The sequence below is a fragment of the Pteropus vampyrus genome, unplaced genomic scaffold (genome assembly GCF_000151845.1).
Source record: "Pteropus vampyrus isolate Shadow unplaced genomic scaffold, Pvam_2.0 Scaffold200, whole genome shotgun sequence".
NCBI classification, from domain to species: domain Eukaryota; kingdom Metazoa; phylum Chordata; class Mammalia; order Chiroptera; family Pteropodidae; genus Pteropus; species Pteropus vampyrus.
The window spans coordinates 3,481,482-3,502,079 of NW_011888981.1; the positions used below are offsets into that span (position 1 = coordinate 3,481,482).

Sequence of the window (20,598 nt, forward strand, 5' to 3'; positions counted from 1 at the left end):
GCAATACTCAATGTGCTGCATTTACTACTGTTACATAATTCCAGCAAAAAGTTAGCCTAATATAAGGACTACAATATGTTTCCCCAAAGTGTAGCTGGAGGTGCTACAAGAGATAAATTTGGTTCATATAAGGACAAATGCTTTCTATTTTAATAATTCTCAAATTATTTTATTCTGTATTACCAAAATTTCAATTAGGATATCAAACCAGTGATTTCGTGTACACTGCTACTTTGAATAAGTAGTAAAATAAAGAAAGATTTGAAAATATTCAGTGAGTTCTAGTATAGTTGATACTCATAAACTGTAAACACCTTAGAGTAGTCACATTTGTGACTACTAAGAAAAGTCAATAGTTCATGAAGATAGGTAAGATAGTTGAGTAAGCATTAGATTGTAAAAACAGAGCCACACAACCTTTATACATTCATTTTAAAGCACATTTATCACAATGGGCCGTACAGCATCTATTTTCACTAGATGTTGTAAATGAATCCATAAGACTTGAAGGTTCGAGAAGAGAAATAACTGACCCAGAAGTGGATCCTCAGATTTATTTTTTACATTATCAGAACAGCAACAAATGTGCAATCCGTGAACTATAAAAATCCAAAACAGTGCTAAGTATAGAAAATCAATTATTTATTATCAATTAAGATTACCTAACTTCCTTAGTGAATCTAAAAATATGGGATGGAAGGTTAGCTCCCTACTTGTCATTCACTGGCTCTCTACTTACTTTCGAATCTTAGTATCTTGGAAAATAGTACTTTTAAAACTTGTTCTTCAAACATAGACTTAAAGAATAATTTTATCGTAATTATCCTTTTCTCCAGTATTTGTCCCTTAATTTTAAATCCCTGTTATCCTTGATATAAAAATTATTTCCTGTTACCTATTTTTCCTATAAATGTTAAAAATGGGTTGAGAATTAGGAATCCTTATAGTCATTCTCCTCTTATGACTATCAACACCAATTTCTAGTGTTCTTTAAAAAAAAACCTTACATCTACAGTTACATGAATTTATTATTCTAGCATAGCTCCAACATTTCTTTACTGCCACCAAAGATTCAGTAATGGATGATGTTATAGGAAAATGATAATATAGTCCTTACCTCAGGCCTCAGAGAAGGAAGAATGACAATTTCTTGCAATGCTTGTTTTGCCAACTCTTGACCAGCTATATCATCAAATTTAACAGCTGTTCCACTAAGAAACAATTTTAGTTAGCTCCACAATAGAAATATGCGTCAGTTATTATCATATGAAACCTAACTCTATGAAACATACTTTTATGTTAATAACTGTAAACTACAGTTAAATCAGTAAAGCAATAGTTTTCTACATTTATAGTAGTTAAAAGTCAACATAAAAATTAAATATGTAAATTAGATAAGGTATTTATCATAATCTATTTCACTCAATACATTTTATGAATAAAATTCAAAAATAAAAACTATAAAATAAAACGCTTTAGATGGCAAAACTTACTTGTCCACAATTTCATTCATTATAAGGTTAGCAAGGTTGCTGTCCACATTCCTAAAATTCTTCAAGTCTTTCTTTTTACGAGCAGCAGTTGTAGGGGTAGAAGGTTTATTTGTTCGATTTGTTTTTGGTGTACTCTTAAAGAACACAAAATTTTAATATGAAAACACAACCTAGCATTTACATTTCATAAGTGAATTAACCTTAAAGTTCACAGAAGGATTAAAAATAGGAAAAAAGAATATAAAAATCTAAAAAAATGTATATTTACTACAAACTAAAATGGTATTCACTCCAGAACTACATTGGCATGAAGTGGGTTTAGAGAGGATTTTATTCAGAGAGATTTAGTTACTATAAAATAAAAAGGCTCTATGACAACAGACTCATATAATTTTGATCTTTTTTAGAATTGTAACAAAACTCTAAGTATATTTAATGTTACTAAATATTTACGTAGATTTAAATAATTTTAAAAATAATACACTTAAAATGAACTATAAAGCATTATATAAAACAAACTGGATAAGCAAGCTTACTATAAAAAAGCCTAATTAGGTCCAAAAGTAGGTAAAATAAGACTCACTTTTTTTTTGAATAGCAAAATTGTTTACATAATAGCAAAAAAAACTAGAAGCAACATAAATTTCCATCAACAGAAGTGATAAATATATTGTGATATACGCACTTAATGAAAGATACTATAACAGTGAAGATGAATTACAGTGAAAGCATTAAAAATCATGGGTTAAAATCAGGAACATAATATTGAATGACGCAAACAATCATTGGAAGAATATATACAATATAGCTCCACTTATATAAAACTAAAAAGCTTATAAATAAATATTTAAGGTCATAAATTTAAGTGGTAAAACCATAAAGAAAATTAAGGAAGTGATAAACACAAAAATCAGGATAATAATTATCTCTGAAAAAACTGAGAAGAGACTGGAATAGAGAAAGTCTCACAGGGGACATCAAAGGTAATGGTAATATTATTCTTCTTAAGCTGGGTGGTGGGTCCGTATATAATATCATGTATTATGTCTCATATAATGATTATAGGATATTTACGACATGAAAAAGGTATAAAGAATAGCACAATGTATTGCAGTTACTTCTGTAATGCAAAATTACCAAATATTAGAAGACATGAAAAAGTATATTTACTTTTAAGGAAATGTTCAACCCTAGTACTAGAATTTGATTGCTGTTTTAAAAAAACACTTAATTGGGTTTTAAATTTTATTTCAGTAATTATTATATTTACATTACACTAGTTGAAGGAAAGCTGCTTCTTGGAGTTGGTGATATACGTACAGGTCCTTTTGCTCTGTGTTGCTTGATTTGTTTATATTAATATAGTTGCAATAAAATGCCTATTCCCTTGAAATAGATTTATTCATTCTCCTACTTATTGCGGTTGTACCTACAACAAGGTGCAATTTAGAGTAATTTAGAGAAATTCTAAGAGATTTGCTTTTTAATAGCGAGTTGCCCTTGTAAATTAGAAAAAAAAAATTACATTTTGTGGAAACTTATCAATTTTTTAAAGCATTATAAAATACTTGTAATAAACTTAGGCAAGCATATCATGTTCAAAATTTTATATCTGCAAAGCACAGCAATTAAGTTCTGTCTCCAAATACCTTATGAGTGGCAGCTGCAGAACCAGGTCCCTGTCTCACTCCAGAAACCATGGATAAACCACTGCAACTAGGTGCTCTCTGGTGGCCTGAAAGGCCCGTGGATCCAGTTTTCATAACTGTTTTTGAACGAGGCAGTGAATTACTAGTATGTGTTAAGGGATCTTTTCTTTTTGGAACTGCTCCACTTTCTGTTAAGGCAACAGTAAAGTCATCATGGTTAGAAAACTGTAGCTAAACATTATAAAAGTAATAATAAAGACCAGTACAAATTTGCAAAACTAAGCTTTTTTTTATACACACACACACACACACACACACACACACACACACACACACACACACACATTTATCTACATATAGAGTTGCATGTATGTATGTATATACATACACAAACACACACATATATACATATATATCTTTTTTACTTCAGCTCTTCAGGGCCAGCGAATTTTTGCTGTTTATTCTGGTAGGAGTAGTAGCATTTCTAATTTGTATTTTGGAAACTTAACTATTTAGATGTGGTGCATTCTTACATTTGTTTTCTCAAAAAGTTTTTTATGAAAATGTCAGCACTTCACAGCCATGCTAAAAGAAATGTAGGCAAAATACTCTTCTCTGTATTTGAAATGGTATTTTAAATCAGGTACAGAAAGGAATGAGGAAAGGAATATAGCTACTGATATAGGGCTCTGTACTAGAAGACCAAACCAAAGTGAGAACTCCTTAAGGGATAGCTGAAGCTACAAGGAAAGATATATATGTATATATGTGTGTGTTTGTGTATGTAATCCACTTTATTTCTTCACTATTGAAATCTTAAAGTTTTGTATTATATATGAATAAAGAAGGTAGTTATATTATATTCTGAACTACGGGTTTTTTAGGGCTACAATTTAAACAATAAAATTTAAGCCCTGGACATGAAACTAATGTTGAAAAAGTCACCAATAAAACTGACCAAGATGTCAGAGAACCTAGGAAATACAAATTCCCTCCACCCAAACAAAACAAAACAAATTTAATGTTCTGTAAGAGTTAATACCCAAAAGTTCATGGAAAACAAATTTAATCCATAATAAATAACAGCGTTCTAATGTTTCCCTTCACTATGTGAACTCAGTTTCAAATTTTTTCTAACAGGTACTATGATAAAACATTCATGTACAGCATATATGAAAACGGATATGCAATGAAAATTGATATATAACAAAGAAAAATTTAAATTTGTCTTATAAAACACCACCTTTCATAAAAAACTTGGTATAGCCATCCATGGGAAAAAAAACACAAAAGCTGAAAATATTATAGAAACAAAAATATTTTAATAGTTTAGGAAAATGAACCTTTATATTTTATAATCTGAAAATTTAGAGGTTGCAAAATATGCAAATAAAGCATGCTGAGAATGGCTACATCTTACTTATTACATGTTTATATACTATAAATGATAAGAATACTGTATTTTCAACATAGCCCTGTGAAAACAAAAACCAATCAAATCTATCATTATAAAATCAAATCAACATTATCAGGTTAAGTAGGACTTTACTTTGCATGCAAGCTTCATTATTTTATGTGTTAGTTAACCTGAACCCACCTGACTGGAGATGTCCATTGCGGCATGTCAAGTTAGTACTGTCATTATAGACCTCTGTTTGTGACTTGGAAAATTGCAAAACTGGTTGCAGCTTCTCTATGCAATGGAGGGGGTAAGAAAGAACAAAATAAACAAAAAGGAAAAAATACATAATGAAAAAAAGATACATGTGAAAATGAAAAATGATTCAAGGTGTTACAAGGATGTTTGTTATATGATGAAGGGTTTTGCATTTATAAAAAATTCTCCTAAAAATATAATTAGTAAAAACTCAGACATTAAAATAGCAACAGAAATTAAGAAGTAAATGGCTATGTTAAAAATATGCCTTCTTCATAAGGTTTGATAACCTGATGCAGTTCCACATCACTATTATCACCAGCAAATATTTTCTGAATTATCTAGTATGTCTAGATCATTGTGTAGAGACAGCAATATAGAGATAAAAGAATGAATTTGGTCTCTACCATACAGATACTGATTAAATATAATTGGCAACTTACCACACAAAAAATTTTTTTAAAAGATTGTATAGCACAAAGAAAAGAGAACATTAAAAAGGCTTTACCAAAAAAAAAAAAAAATGTGCTATGAGTTGGCTAGAATTTGAAAAGATTTAAAAAAATCTGACATTTCTGGAAAAGAGAACAGCATTTAAAATGACAGAGGAAAACCATAAGGTGTGTCTAGGAAATGCCAAATTCGGTTACATTAACATATGTCAAGCAAATGATAAAGGCAATAAAGCAGAATGAGATAAGCATGAGGCAGAACTGGATGTACAATACCCTACCACTATTTAAACACACATGTGCACACTTGTATACAGTAGTTCCCTTATCAGCAGGGAATATATTCAAAGACTCTCAGTGGATGCCTACAACCATGGATAGTACCTAACCCCATATACACTATGTTTTTTCCTATATACACCTATAATAAAGTTTAACTTATGTTAGGCACAGTAAAATTAACAAATAACTAATAATAAAATAGAACAATTATAATATACTGTAATAAAAGTTATGTGAATGTGGTCTCTCTTTCTCTCTGATAACTGATCTGATAATCGAAACAGCTAAGTGACTAACAGGCAGGTAACATATACAATGTGGATACGCTGGACAAAGGGATGATTCAGGTCTCAAATGGGACAGAGCAGGAAGGCATGAGATTTCATCATGCTACTTACAACAGCATGCAATTTAATTATAAATTTTTTAATTCTGGAATTTTCCATTTAATATTCTTGGCCCATGGTTCATCATGGGTACCTGAAACTGAAGAAAGCAAAACCATGGATAAGGGGGCACTACTGTATATGAAGATTATCTCTAAAAAGGACCCAGAGAAACTGGTAATAACAGCTACTTCTGGGGAAGGGAAATGAGTGGCTGGGCATGGTAAGGAATGGATGCTTTCGATACTTAAACTTGTAAAATTTTGTAGGATATGCCTATATCATGTGTTTCAAAAATTAACCAAAAAATTAAAAGGATAATTTCAACCCTACCCCCACTTCAAATAAAAACAAATCCTCTTATAATCTGGGTCTCTACGAGTAGCACCTGCAGCCCAAGAGGGCAGCAGTTTGAACTTCCTTGCTACTCTGCATCACTGCTGCACTCTTTTTCCCCATTCGAGTAAATCCATACGGCTAGTTGACAAACACAGCTCCACCACTTACTCGTATGAACTTGCTTTAGCTTCAGTTTTCTAAGGGTCTCAGGATTAAATAAAATATAAAGTATCTGCTCTGTGCCTCATTCACAATAGGCGCTCAATTTTTACATTAATTTTGTTGAATCATACCAAGGTGTCATAACTGATTCTTTTCTTCAATACCAGAAAGTCATGAATACATGCAAAAATATAGCACATATATACTAACTCTACTAAACTTCCATTTCTAAGGTCAGACAAGCAGGCGCCTTGCTTGGTTTATGGTACAACTACACATGCCTTTGGGACAGGTTAAATAGCAGCTATCCTTTCTGCACAAAGCACAAAGTACTGCACAGCTTTTGTATCCCAGAACTGGCTGATACAATATACTTTGGAGCTGGGTTTTTTTGTTGTTGTTGTTAGTTAACAGGTAGGTCATCTGATTTTTCACAATGATAATACTCTTCAAATCACCATACTGAGAAAGAAACCATTTGTTGGCAAAAGATAAATTGGAAAAAAATTTTTTTGTAAATATCTTATCAATTAACACTTTCTTCAATGAAATGTAACAAAAAGTTCAAATAAACATTATATAATAAACAGAAATTAAATCCTTAGTTTTAATAATAACTAGGAATAAAAGCGATGTAACTTGTTTCTTAGGTGTGTAGGCTTTAGATTTACACGCATGGAAACACATGCATACACAATAGCAGTATTTACTGCTAATGTGAACCTGTTCCAATTCATTTTTGTTAAAGAATGTAAACTTGGTTTAATGCTTCTTTTTAGAACAACTAAATGTATAGATTAATAGATGATTGAAAATAAGTCACCTAGCTTCCTGATCCTCTCACATGCAAGCCCCATATAATCATCTATTTAAAAGGAAATCTTACCATATAACTCTTCTGCTTAAAACCTTTCAGATTTCCACTGCCTGTAGATTAGCACTCAAGCTTCTTTATATGACAAACAAGGCCAACCATGCAATCCCAAATTCACACCTTTACCAGAACCCTTCCCTACTTGCTATGCTGTTTCTTGACCCTGAGTTTTTGTTCATGCTTTACTTCTTCCTGACCCTTCTTTTCCCCAAACATTAATAACTTTTATTTATCTTTTTTAATACCCACTTTAGGTTTCACTTCTTCCAGGAAGATTTCTCAGACACCTATTATCTGTATATTCCATCCTACGGTGATATGATTTATCTATTTATGTATATGCCTCCCCCACTATATCATGACAGCCTTAAAGAGAGGAACATTGCTCAACCTTCAAATATAATCGCAATCCAACAATTTGTTACTCTTCTCCTGATATCACCCTGGTCCAAGTCTCCATCATTTTCCTCCTTGCTTACTACAATAGTGGTCCTACTTGTTCTCCCTGGTTCTACCCTTTGAGTCTATATGCAACATACCTAAAGTGACCTTTTTAAAATTTAAGTCAGATTATGTCATTCTTTTCCTCAAAATCCTTATAACTGCTTCCTATTTCATAGGTCATTAAAGCTCAAATCTTTATGGTGGCCTATGTGGTCCTAAGTGTTGTGATGACCTCCATTCCCATTTGTTCACTGACCTCATCTTTACCATACTCTCCTTGCTGGGGAACACTGGCCTCTTTGCTACTTCTAAAACATATACCAGGTGTGTTTTCATAAGGCTTTGCTTTGGCTCTTACATCTCTCTGGACTATTCTCCTTCTCCCAGTTACCTGAATAGCTAACTCATGTTAACGTCTCAAAGAGGCATATGCTGACCATCCTATTTAAAACAAAACACCCAAACCACCTCCCATCCACTCCTAATCCCCCTGTGTTCCACTTTTTCTTTTTTCCATATATTTATCATCTTCTAACATACTGTATTATTTATTTTTTTATGTTTATTGTCTATGGTCAGTCTTCCCCTGCTGGAATATAAACTCTATGAAAGAGGCATCCTTGTCTATATCTTAAGTGCCTAAAACATGGTAACCACCTAATAAATATTTGCTGAGCTGAACAGTGAATGGGGCTAATTTTTTTTAAAAAAGGATAACCCCCAGGTATACCAAGATGCCGATGCCATCTTTTTGCCTAGAGCAGGTTTTACAATTAAGCTTTGCTCTAAGGTTCACAACACTAAACTGAAGATATTTTAGTCCCCCCTTAACCACAGTTTTCTTTCCTCAGTTTCAGTTACCCATGGTCAACTGAGGGACAAAAATATTAAAAGGAAAATTCCAGAAATAAACAATTCATAAGTTTTCAATCACGTGCCATTCTGAGCAGCGTGGTGAAATCTTGCGCTGACCTGCTCCATCCTGATCAGGACACAAATCATCCCTTTGTCAGTCGTATCCACGCTGTACATGCTACACGCTCCTTAGTCACCTAGTAGCCCTCTCAGTGATCAGATCGACTGTCATGGTACGGCAGTGCTTGTGTTCATATAACCCTTATTTTACTTAATAATGGCCCTAAAGTGCAAGAGTAGTGATGCTGGCAAGTCGAATATGCCAGAGAGAAGCAATAAAGGCTCTGTTTAAGTGAAAAGGTAAGTAAAGTACAATAAGATATTTTAAGAGAGATCACATTCACATAACTTTTATTACAATATATTGTTATATTGTTATAATGGTTCTACTTTGATTGCTGTTAATCTCTTACTGTGTCTAATTTATAAATTAAACTTTACCACAGTAATCTCTTACTGTGTCTAATTTATAAATTAAACTTTACCACAGTAATCTCTTACTGTGTCTAATTTATAAATTAAACTTTACCACAGTAATCTCTTACTGTGTCTAATTTATAAATTAAACTTTACCACAGTAATCTCTTACTGTGTCTAATTTATAAATTAAACTTTACCACTTTATAATATTGGACACATTATAATTATTGGAGATTAGTAGGAAAAAAACATAGTATATATAGGTTTCAGTTCTATCCGTGGTTTCAGGCATCCACTGGGGGTCTTGGAACATATATCGTGCAGATAAGAGCAAAATACTGCATATAATATATATGAACTCTTACCAACGATGAGAGAGACTGCATCCTCCCTAACCAGTATGTATGGGGAACTCCCAGTGTCATTTTTCATTCTAATTACTGGGCATCCCACCCCTGAAAAGCTCCACTTCTTAACCAGCACATAATACACAAATATGCTCTACTATGCCCTTATGTGCAGCTCTCTTTTACTGCCATTGATATATATAATCCCAGATTATCTGAGTTCTCAGAAGACTGAATATGTTGATGCATTCTAACCTGCTCCCTATTTTTTAAAGTAACATCTTGCACAAATGGGCATATAGCACTTTTAAGGATCACAAGAGACAATAACCACCAAAATATTAATTCTTTCATTGCCTAGCTTTTATATCAATCAAGGCTCTATATCTAACTATCAATTTACAAGAAAAGCAAAAGGACATATTACAAGATAATATGGACATGCACATAACAAAAGTCAGACTGTAGGAAACCCTAAGTGGCAAAGATCTGGTTCACTGACAAACTACAAGAAAAAGAAAAACAGACAGACTTGTATATTAAAAGAGACATAATGTATAGATCTTCTTGAGATCTTGATTCAAATAATTATTTAAAAAGTTATTAAATTATGAGAAACTGACTGGATATTATATAGATTACAGATTACAATTATAAATTATATATAAATTATATTGGACACTTACCAATTTTTGGCCATTATATCTAATATTAAAAGAAATTACTAGTTATTTTTTAGGTGTGATAATTTGGTGATTATATTTTCAAAGCATCTATCTTTTAGATACAAACATGAATACTTATAAATGATATTAAAATATGTCAGAATTTGTTTCAAAATAATATGAAGTGGGAGAAAATGGATAAAGATATAAACTGGGGTTGGCAAACTTTATGGAAAGAGCTAGATAGTAAATACTAAAATATTTTTTAAAGCTACATATTAAAAGACTTTGAGAGCTGTATGATCCCTGTATTAACTATGTAACTGTTACCATAGCATGAAAGCAGCCAGGTAATAAATAAAGAAATGAGAGTAGCTGTGTGCCAATTTATAGAAATGGGCAATAAATTGCGATTGGCCCATGGGCTGTAGTTTTGCAAGCCCTTGGTAGAGATAAATCAAGGCTGGCCATGAGATGATAATTATTAAACCTGAGTGATGGATAATTATCAATACATTCTTCTATTTTGTGTATGTTAGAAATTTTCTGGGAGTTAAGGAAAAAAGCCTGGATAACATTTGCAAGATCATTGGTCTATTTCCACCTGCATTTAAAGTTTCACTGAACACATTTCAGATACATCTTATTCCAATTACACAATTCATTAATTGATACCTAGAAGTTGTAAACGGTCCTTGGCCATAACCAAATTAGTCATCATTTTAGCTTGAAGGCGTCTAGCTCTTTCACACTGTTCACCTGAAAAAGATAAAAAGAAAAAATAATAAAAATATTAACGTTTCTCTACTAATATTGCTTCAAGATAAAATATCACCCCAACTGATCTCTTGGGAATCAGTTTTTATAAAAAATTAAGAAAACATTATTTTCAAATAATATCTTTTAAAAAATCAGTTACAGTTCCTTATGCTGGTTTCAGATCTACTATGGTATTTCACAGATTCCATGTGTCTTTCATGGATTTTGAGACCCACCCATCCCCACATTTTTAAAAAACTTTGAAATTGGGATGTATTTTACAATCACTGCCAACTCACTCATACTATCAGCCAGGCTGCAGTCATAACATAGTTTACTGCCTGCAAATGCACAACTTTGGTCACAGATACTAACACTGCTGTTGTAGCTATGTCTACGTAAGATTAAGATAGCATATTCGATAAGATTTAAAATTCAAACTCCAAGTGACAAGAAGAGAATATGCAGTTTAATTGACATTGTTTTTTCTCTTAGTGGTAGAATTGAAGGCATTTTTGATTCAGTGAAAAACTATTTCTAATAACCAACTCATTTTCTTCACTCTTCTATGCAATTGACAACAGCAAATATATTCTGTATATAATTCATAAAGTCATACTCAAACTAATGTAAGTCTCAAATGCCCAACCTCCCATATTTACTTACTCAATTCTGCTCTCTTTTAAGGAGAGCAGTAGCTACAGAATCAAAAGACGTAATCAAAAGAAGAGAGGAAAAAACATGGTGTAAATATTGGACACATTATAATTATTGGAGATTAGTGGATATAAGTAGTAGAGTAAGCCAGCCAGAGAACAAACATCCATGGGGTGGACTGATCCGTAGGGCTAAGATTTTTAGCCTACATATTATAATTTTTGCTTCTGATTTTATTTTAGCTATGACAAACTGAAGTACTTTACTTATTTAATAGCGGTACCCATGTACTACACAACAGTCACAGCATATATTTAAGAATCCAGGCTCTGAAGTCAAACTGCCTGAGTTCAAATCCTGACTCTACCACTTGCTAGCTATGAGGCCTCTGGCAAGTTACTTCTTTATACTTAAGGTTATTCATCTGAAAAATAAAAATGATAACAGTCACAGCCTAAGAGTGTGAGGTTATGGTGAAAATTAAAGAGATAATACATGTGATGTACAATGATGCTTGGGCACACAGTAAGTGTACAATAAATGTTATCTATATTTTAAGATAATATTAGACTCATTTTTTATTTGAGGTGATAGCATAGTAAAGGTGAGAAATAACTGATTTGGTTTTAATAAATATGAATCAATGCTCGTATTCTAACGTGAAGTCAAGCATTACCCACAAATGTAAAGGGGAGTCTGTGGACTAACCACTCCTTCCCTGCCTGGACAATGAGGAAAGGACCAGGTTTCAAAAATATGGCTAATAATAGGGCTAAAACATTGCCAACGAGTGGGTCTAAAAAGGATACAAACAGTATACTGCTTTTTGCCTGACTACTACAGTCTGAGCATAACTTCATTTTTAGCTTAGGTAATAAAGCATTAACTGTAAGTCTACAAACATTAATAACATTTAAAAATCTATTAAATACTTTTATTAAGATAAAAAGATCTGAAATCAGGGCAATTATGTGAATATAATTTGGATGACTACTAAAATGTAAATATAACCTTACCTTGTCCTGTAACTATGACTGCTATTCCTTTTTCTAGTTCTTCAATACCTTTCTTATACCATTCCACAGCTTGCTCCTTTTGTCCTGCTTTAAAATAGAAATAACTATTTGTACATATCACAAGTATAAATATACTAAACATTTCCCAAAGCATGCTGTTATTAGGTAATACATGAAAGAGAATTGTGATCAAACAAGTCTGAGAAATATTATTACATGACTTCTTAGTATCTTTAGCATCCTAATATATATATGAATCCCCAAGAGGGGATTACTGACTTCAATGATTCTCAAAATTGTAGGGCTATGAGTTCTTTACTGACTCATGGTATTGATGCTTATAACCACTGAAATGCTGTACTAGGGAAAGAATTTTTATTTAGGGAGAATTTATTTTAAATAAATATTTTAAAAATATAAATGTGACATCAATAAGTGAGGGAAAAAACACTTTAATTGTATTCAAATCTGACGTAATATGTTCTTTGTTGGGTGCCTTCTTTCTAGAGTTCATTTTTATTTAACAAATGATTGCATCATGAGAACTGGTACATGAGATTACTACAAGTGTGGCATTTAGTAACACATTTCTATTTTCTTTGAAACAAATGACTGGTTTACAACATTAATTCTTAATCCAAGTTCAGCTTAAATAGGATCTAAAAATTCAACATAATCAAAATGTGTGTAGGATATTTCCGTAAAGCGATATCAATTACATGCAAATCTCATTGTTTCAGAAAATTAATTTCTTAGCCCTTAAAATCTGCAAAACATCTGAGTGGCTAATACAGAGATATAGTAAAGTTATGGCAAGAATAACCTATTAGAACAGTGTTTCATTTTTTTCCCAACTCATGTCCCTATTTAATCAAACAAAAATCCCCATGTCATTCATTAATATTTTATTGAAATTTCAAAATCAATATGACTCCCTTGATAGCACAGACTAGTCATTATAAACACCACACACAACAACCAAGAAATGCTGTCCCCTTATGAGTGTGTACTACCTACCTTTCTACCCCTTCCTCCGTCCTAAAAACAAATCACTAATTAGATTCAGCCCCTGGGACAGGGTAATTTCTTACTTATTATAGTGCCATTAGTATTTTACATAGTGTCTGGTCCAGAGGAAGTGCTCAACAAGTACTTGATAATAACATATGAAGAAATTATTAAGAGTCTGTGAATGAACTCAAACTATTTGGATGCTTATCTTATTTTTTATGAAGAAAACATCTATGGGTTTTCTAATTTGGAAAAAAGAGAAATTACAGAAAATAGTAATATAACATTTGCATTCTAGTGGTCTAGTGGTTGAAATATTGATAACTATATCTTTTGCTTAAAATTTTTTAAAATAAAGTGTAATCTAACAGATACAACAGAAGTTCCTTTTTTATGCCTCTTCCCATTCCAGTGCTCCTTTCCTTTCCAGAAACCACTATCATCAATTCAGTGTGTATCTTTCTAGTACAAGTTTTTGTGTTGTTCATATTTTATTTGTAGTGTTTTGTTTTAAAAATTGACATTGCTTTTGAGATCTGTGTTGCTGCATAGAGATCTAGTTCATTCATTTTGACTTCTGTATAGGTATCCTATATCATCCTGTAATTTATTCAACCTAAGTAAGAGATATTCAGGTTGTTTCCAGTTTTTTGATATCTCAAATAATGCTGCAATCAATGTTCTTGTGCCTGTCCCTTTATATACATGTGCTAGTTTCTCTAGGTTATATGCTTAAGAAGTAGAATTGATGAGTCGTAGTTTATTACATAGTCTCCACTCACCAGAAACCTACAAACTGCTTTTTGAGAGTGCTTGTACCAATTTACACTCATAATAGCAGTCTATGACAGTTCTCATTGGCAACATCTGAACAAAATGGCTTACGAAGTTTTAGTATATTACTGAAGGCAAATGAAATGACTGATTACAAATAAGTTCACAGACAAATAATTACTCAATTAATTAGTATTGTTTGGTAACAGGTATTTGATTTACTGCATTATTTGAATCATTTGAAGCATGATATTGAATGCATAGATGTTTCTTACCTAAAAGCAGAAGACTACTGCATTATTTGAATCTTGTAAGTGAACAAAATATAAAATGCACAGATATTTCTTATCTAAAAGTATACGACTACTGGAGATAGACATATAGGTCAATGGAACAGAAGAAAAAGTCCAAAGATCAACCCACATGTATATCATTGACTGACTTTGATGAAGGTTGACTAGGTAATTCAATGGAGAAAGAATAGCTTTTTCAAAACATGATGCTTTAATAATGGACATCCATACGCATAATAACCTACAAAAATTAACTTGAAATGAATTACAGACCTAAATGTGAAACCTAAAACTATAAAATTTATAGAAGAAAATATAGACAAAATCGTCTGTAATCTTGGCTTCAGCAGAGACTTGTCAGAATATAGAAAATCACAAACCTTGAGAGAAAAAAACTGATAAACTAGACTTTATTAAAATTAAAAGCTCCTGTTCTTCAAGAGAGTTAAACCAATGAAAGCCACAGATTTACTGGAAGAAAATGTTTGCAAAACAACATGTCTAATAAAGGGCTTATAACCAGAATATATAAAGAACTCTTATAATAAAAAAAAAAAAACCTCATTAAAAAATAGTGGTCAAAAGATCAAAAACATACATTTTACCAGAGATGAGACACAATGGCAAATAAGTACAAGAAAAGATGCTAAACATCATTACTTGCTGGTGAACTACAAATTAAAACCACAAGATACCATTATGTACCTAATACAAAACGGTAAAGAAATTACAAGATAAAGTATAAATAGACTTCTATGTTTACAGGTGCAAACACAAAAAGGTATTGCCACTTTGGAAAAGAGTGTAGTAATTTCTTATGACATTAACACATATTTACAACATGCCCCAGCAATCGCTTCTTCTACGTATTTATCCAAAGAAATAAAAAGTTCAAAGATCTGTACATGAATATTTATAACAGCTTTATTCATAAGAACTAAAAACTGGAAACAGCCCAGATGTCCATCATTTAGTGAATGGACTATCAAACTGTGGTACCACTATACACTGAATACTACTCAGCAATAAAAGGAAACAAACTGATATATATATATATAGAAACATGGATGAATCTCAAAAACATGCTAAATGAAAGAAGCTAGATACAAATGACTACATTCTGTGTGATTTCATTTGTATGACACTCAGTGAAGACAAAACTACAGAGATAGATCCGATCAGTGATTGTCAAGGGCTAAGAGGAAGGAGAAGGGAGTGGTCACAAAAGGGGCATAAGGGAGCTTTGGAGGTGATAAAATACTCAATATGTTGACTGTGGTGATAGTTACCCAGCTGTTTGACAAAATTCATTAAATTATACACCCTTAAAAAGGTAAATTTTACCATATGTAAATTATACCTCAATAAACCTGATTTTTTAAAAGTGCAATATTCCATATTTATGTATATGAACATTCGTTGTGACTTGGATTATAATATCAGAACTAAAATTTTGACTACAAGAGTAAGATTAGATTAGAAGAGAAAAGCCAGAAAAATCGTTTTAGAAATACCTGCTTCAAGGATCGGAGTTTTCAAAACTGAAAATTATCAAAATGTGAAAAAGAGAAAAGCCAACAAAGGTAAGTCTGGCATTTGGGGCACTTTTTTGTTTGAAACAACTGCCAATTCTGAAAGCAAAAGTGATTGAGAAATTAAGTAAAGCTTTCGGCAGGCTCATAGAACTAAGCTGACAAAAAATGAATTCCAGGCCATGCCCAGGAGAAGCAATGACACAGATCCCAGGATTTCAGCTGGGATCCTGTATCACTGAAGAGTTATGAACTAGGCCAGCCTGAACAGGGCTGAAACCCATACTCAAATCACTTTAATCTCTTCAGGTAGGGGAAACTACACTTGATCACCCTTTTGACTACATTATGGCAGGAAAAAAATCAAACCATCCAATAGTCTCCAGCACAGAAAAGGCCTTCAAGAAACTTTAACAGCTTCTAGTTTCCCTTACACATTTCCCTCTTACCCCTATAGTTCCAAATAACACTCAAATTCAACCAACCAGACTACATCAAATCAAGAGAAGTTGGGGTGGTAGAATCTTATAATCACTTGTTGTATCGAAATTATTATCGAATAATTTGAACTACAAGTGAACTATATAATATAGGGCAAATAATGGCCCAAGGGTCAAATACAGTCAGCTGCCCGTTTTTGCACATACACCTTCATTAGATCACATCCATATGAGATCTAATGAAGATGAGATCTATATGAGAATGTTAAGTAGTTGTGACAGAGAGCTTAAAAATTTACTAAATGGTTCAACAAAAAATCAAGCACAATGAAAAACTGGGTGAAGGACTTGAATAGACATTTTTCCAAAAATATGCAAATGGCCAATATACACATGAAAACATGCTTGACATCCTAAGTCATTAGGGAAATACATATCAAAACCACTCCGAGATACCACTTCATATCTATTAGGATGGCTATATTATTTTTTTAAAAAACCCTAAAACAAACAAAAAAAAAACATTAAAAAAAAACCCCTAAAACTAATAGATGTGTGCAGAAATTGGAAACCCTTGTGCACTGGTGGTAGGAAGATAAAAATGGTACAGCTGTTACAGAAAACAGTTTGGCAGTCCCTCGAAAAATTAAACAGAATTATCATATTATCCAGCAATTCTACTCTTAAGCAGATATATACCCAAAAGCGCTGAAAACAGGAACTCGAACAGATACTTGTACATCAATGTTCATAGCAGCATTATTCATAATAGATGGAAACCCAGATGCCTGTCAACAGATGAACAAAATGTGGTATATACATACAATGGAATATTATTCAACCTTAAAAAAGAGTGAAATCTGATACGTGCTACAATATGGCTGATGAACCTTAAAAACATTTTGCTAAGTGAAATAAGTCAGACACAGGACAAATATTGTATGATTTCACTTATATGAGGTACCTAGAATAGGCAAAATTAATAGAAACAGAAAGCAGAACAGAGGTTATCAGGAAATACGGAAGGAGAGAAAGGGAAACGGGGAGTTAGTTTAGTGGGTATGGAGTTCCTGTTTGGGATGACGAAAAGTTCTAGAAACAGCAGTGATGGTTGCGCAACATTGTGAATGTATTTAATGTTACTGAATTATACACTTTAAATGATTAAAATGGCAAATTTTATGTAACCTATGTTTTACCACAATAAAAAAATTACTAAATAATCTGCTACAGGCAGTTTGCTGACTTCTGGTATACAACAATGAAAATGAACAAACTATTGCCACATGCAACATCATGGATTAATCTGACAAGCATAACAGTGAACAAGAGAAGTCATACACAAAAAGAACATATATGATTGTAGTTATGAAGCCCAAGATTAGGCAAAATTGATCCATGATGTTAGAAGTTAAGATCTGTAGACATCTACGATCTGTAGATATCCATGCAAAGATGGAGAAAGGGAGTGAGTGGAAGGGAGCATGAGAAAGGCAGGATTCTGGTCTAATATTCCATTTCTTGACTATTAAGCAATACATTGTGTACTTGATATATATTTTAAAGAAGTGTACTTAAAACTAGAAAGAGGAAAAAAATCAAATATATTGAAATGGAGAGTCCCAATACAATAAGTGAAAAAGGTTACAAATCAGTTTGTGTAACATGTTTTTCCCCCTCTAATGAATATTTGTTTATATAAGTAGACAAATTCAGGAAAGTTATTAGTAATAATATCTCTAAGATTAGAGTATTTTTTCTTCCACTATTTGTTCATTATTTTAACTGTTACTGCACCAGCAACAGAAATATTGACAATATCCATCTTTAAACAGATTAGTAGCCTAATTTGTGAATTATCTACTGTATCTTTTCATTCACATATTAGCAGTGCCCAGATTGACACAAGAATAGTCAAAACAAGAGTACCTGGAGGTAGAGAGAGAAGATACATGTTTGCAAGATGTGAGTTAAAGGATCAGAGATTTAAGTCCTTGCTTCATCATTTAATAGCTGTATGACATTGGGAAAGTCAGTTAGTATCTCTGAGCTTCAATCCCTTTACCTAAAAACAAGATTCCATTTCTTTTATCTGAGTTGTTTCATTTTGAAGACCAAATGAAAAACGCTATGTGATAATATTTTAAATAATAAAGAGGTATGTAAACATTTATCTTTATACTTAATAAACTTTTATTATCTTTATACTTAATAAATTTGTTGACTAATTTAAATCCTTCTACTCCTGAATTGTATACACAGTTGTATGCTTCTGAATTTTGCTCATTTAGGTTATACATAGCCCACTGCTTTTACTTATCTAATTTAGTTCTTAAGTGTCTACAAACAATTCCAGGGAACAAATGTATCCATTTTCCTATTTTTCCGCTAGCAACATACGAGTGTCACAATTAGCAGAGTAACAGATATCTTTAAAGATCTTTCAGATTTTAATGTGTGCTAATCCCCAATAAACCACAGGGACCTACTCTGTTTAATTCAGCAAAAAGACTATATTAGCTTTCTTTCTAAACTTCAAGGTTTATTTATGAAGTAAAGACTTATTTCCCTATTTAATTGAGAAGGTTTTGAATTCCATGTAAAGAAATCATTTGTTTTGGACATTACCTTTAAACCTTAAGAATGTCAATTGGGGGAACGAGGGACATAGATGGGGTAAAATGGGTCAAATACGTGGTGACAGAAAGAAATCTAACTATGGGAGGGGAACACACAATGCAATATATATACATATGCCTTACTGTTAAATTGTACACCTGAAACTTACTGGATTTCGTTAACCAATGTCACCAAAATAAATAAATATATTTTTTAAAAAAGAATGTCAATTAATTTATCTTCATTAAAGTCTTTTGTATTTACTATGAATGGTGGGTAATTTTAATTTTCTTCTCTGCATTTTCTGTGTTTTCCAAATTTTCTGCTAAGAGTTTGCAATAATGTTCACATGAGTACAAAAAATTCATTTTATCTCTTTTGTAATAAAAAGCTAGGATACTAAGTGAGGACTGAGGTTAGCAAGAGACTTCTATCTTTTTTTTTTCTCAACTAAGGGTCACAATCAGCAAAAGTATTTTTATATCACTCTTTAGTGATTCTTCTTCCCCAAATCTCCTTCTTCCCTAAATCTCATTTACATTGCTGCTGTTTCCTGAAAAAGGTAAACTAGGTATCAAGGTTTACATATGTACTAACATAATCTCTAGAGGCTGTAATCTTAAAAGGATTGTTGAATTAACAATAATAGTTCCCATTTTCTGAGGATCTACTATGCACAGACACTAAGCATTTTACAAATGTTATCTCAGTGAAGTAAGTAACTTGCCCAAGATCCTGTATAGGCAGAATTTAAGTGTGAATTTGGATAAGAGGCACTGCAATTTAAAAAGGATAAAATTAGACCCTCAAAGCTGAGAAAGAGAAAAGCAGCCCCAACATCCAGGAGCTGGCCTAGTACTATCAGCCTTGGTGTTCTGTTGAACATAAACAATTTCACAGAATATCAACATCACACAAGGCCACTCTCTCTGACCATAATGGATCAAGACTAAAACAAGATCGCTCTATACACATGCCTAAACACAGACAAAACATGAACTATGTCCAAGCCATGAAATACCCAACATCCCTCTTTTCAGGCCAAGGAGTGCTTCTTAATCAATTACAACCTTAGCCTCACTAGTCTTCCCTCTTTCTAGATCAGATTAAGATACTGAATCATAGAATTATCCTCACTTCTTGACAGCATCCAATGCAGAGGGAAATCCTGCTGCCTAGCACAAGTCCAAATTCTATTAAGTTCTTTCCAACACCCTTTTCTTGAGATACTCCCTGGTTGCCCATGGTGTGTTCTCCCTGGTTAACAAGTAAAATAAAATCCCACTTCTTCAACCACAGGTTTATGTTCCTAGTGATGGCTAACTGAAAGGCAATGACGAAGCCCACTTGAGAACACTTAATTCTCTCCCTCTCTACTGTAGCACAAAATACCTGCAGAATAGAAAGGATAT

The 20,598-nt window shown here is 32.5% G+C and overlaps 1 protein-coding gene across 2 annotated transcripts in view; it reads right to left on the reverse strand.

The window, feature by feature from the left end:
- SPAST (spastin) overlaps positions 1-20,598 on the reverse strand; it is a 46,130-nt gene that overhangs the window by 19,242 nt on the left and 6,290 nt on the right. The window contains exons 2-7 of one of the 2 annotated variants that reach the window (XM_011372117.2): positions 12,518-12,601; positions 10,761-10,844; positions 4,740-4,835; positions 3,143-3,330; positions 1,494-1,627; positions 1,118-1,211 (exon numbers count right to left, since the gene is read on the reverse strand). In XM_011372117.2, coding sequence (XP_011370419.1) covers positions 1,118-1,211; positions 1,494-1,627; positions 3,143-3,330; positions 4,740-4,835; positions 10,761-10,844; positions 12,518-12,601 — 680 coding nt within the window. Of the gene's footprint in view, positions 1-1,117; positions 1,212-1,493; positions 1,628-3,142; positions 3,331-4,739; positions 4,836-10,760; positions 10,845-12,517; positions 12,605-20,598 lie in introns of both variants that reach the window. The other variant, XM_011372116.2, reaches the window with a different exon arrangement.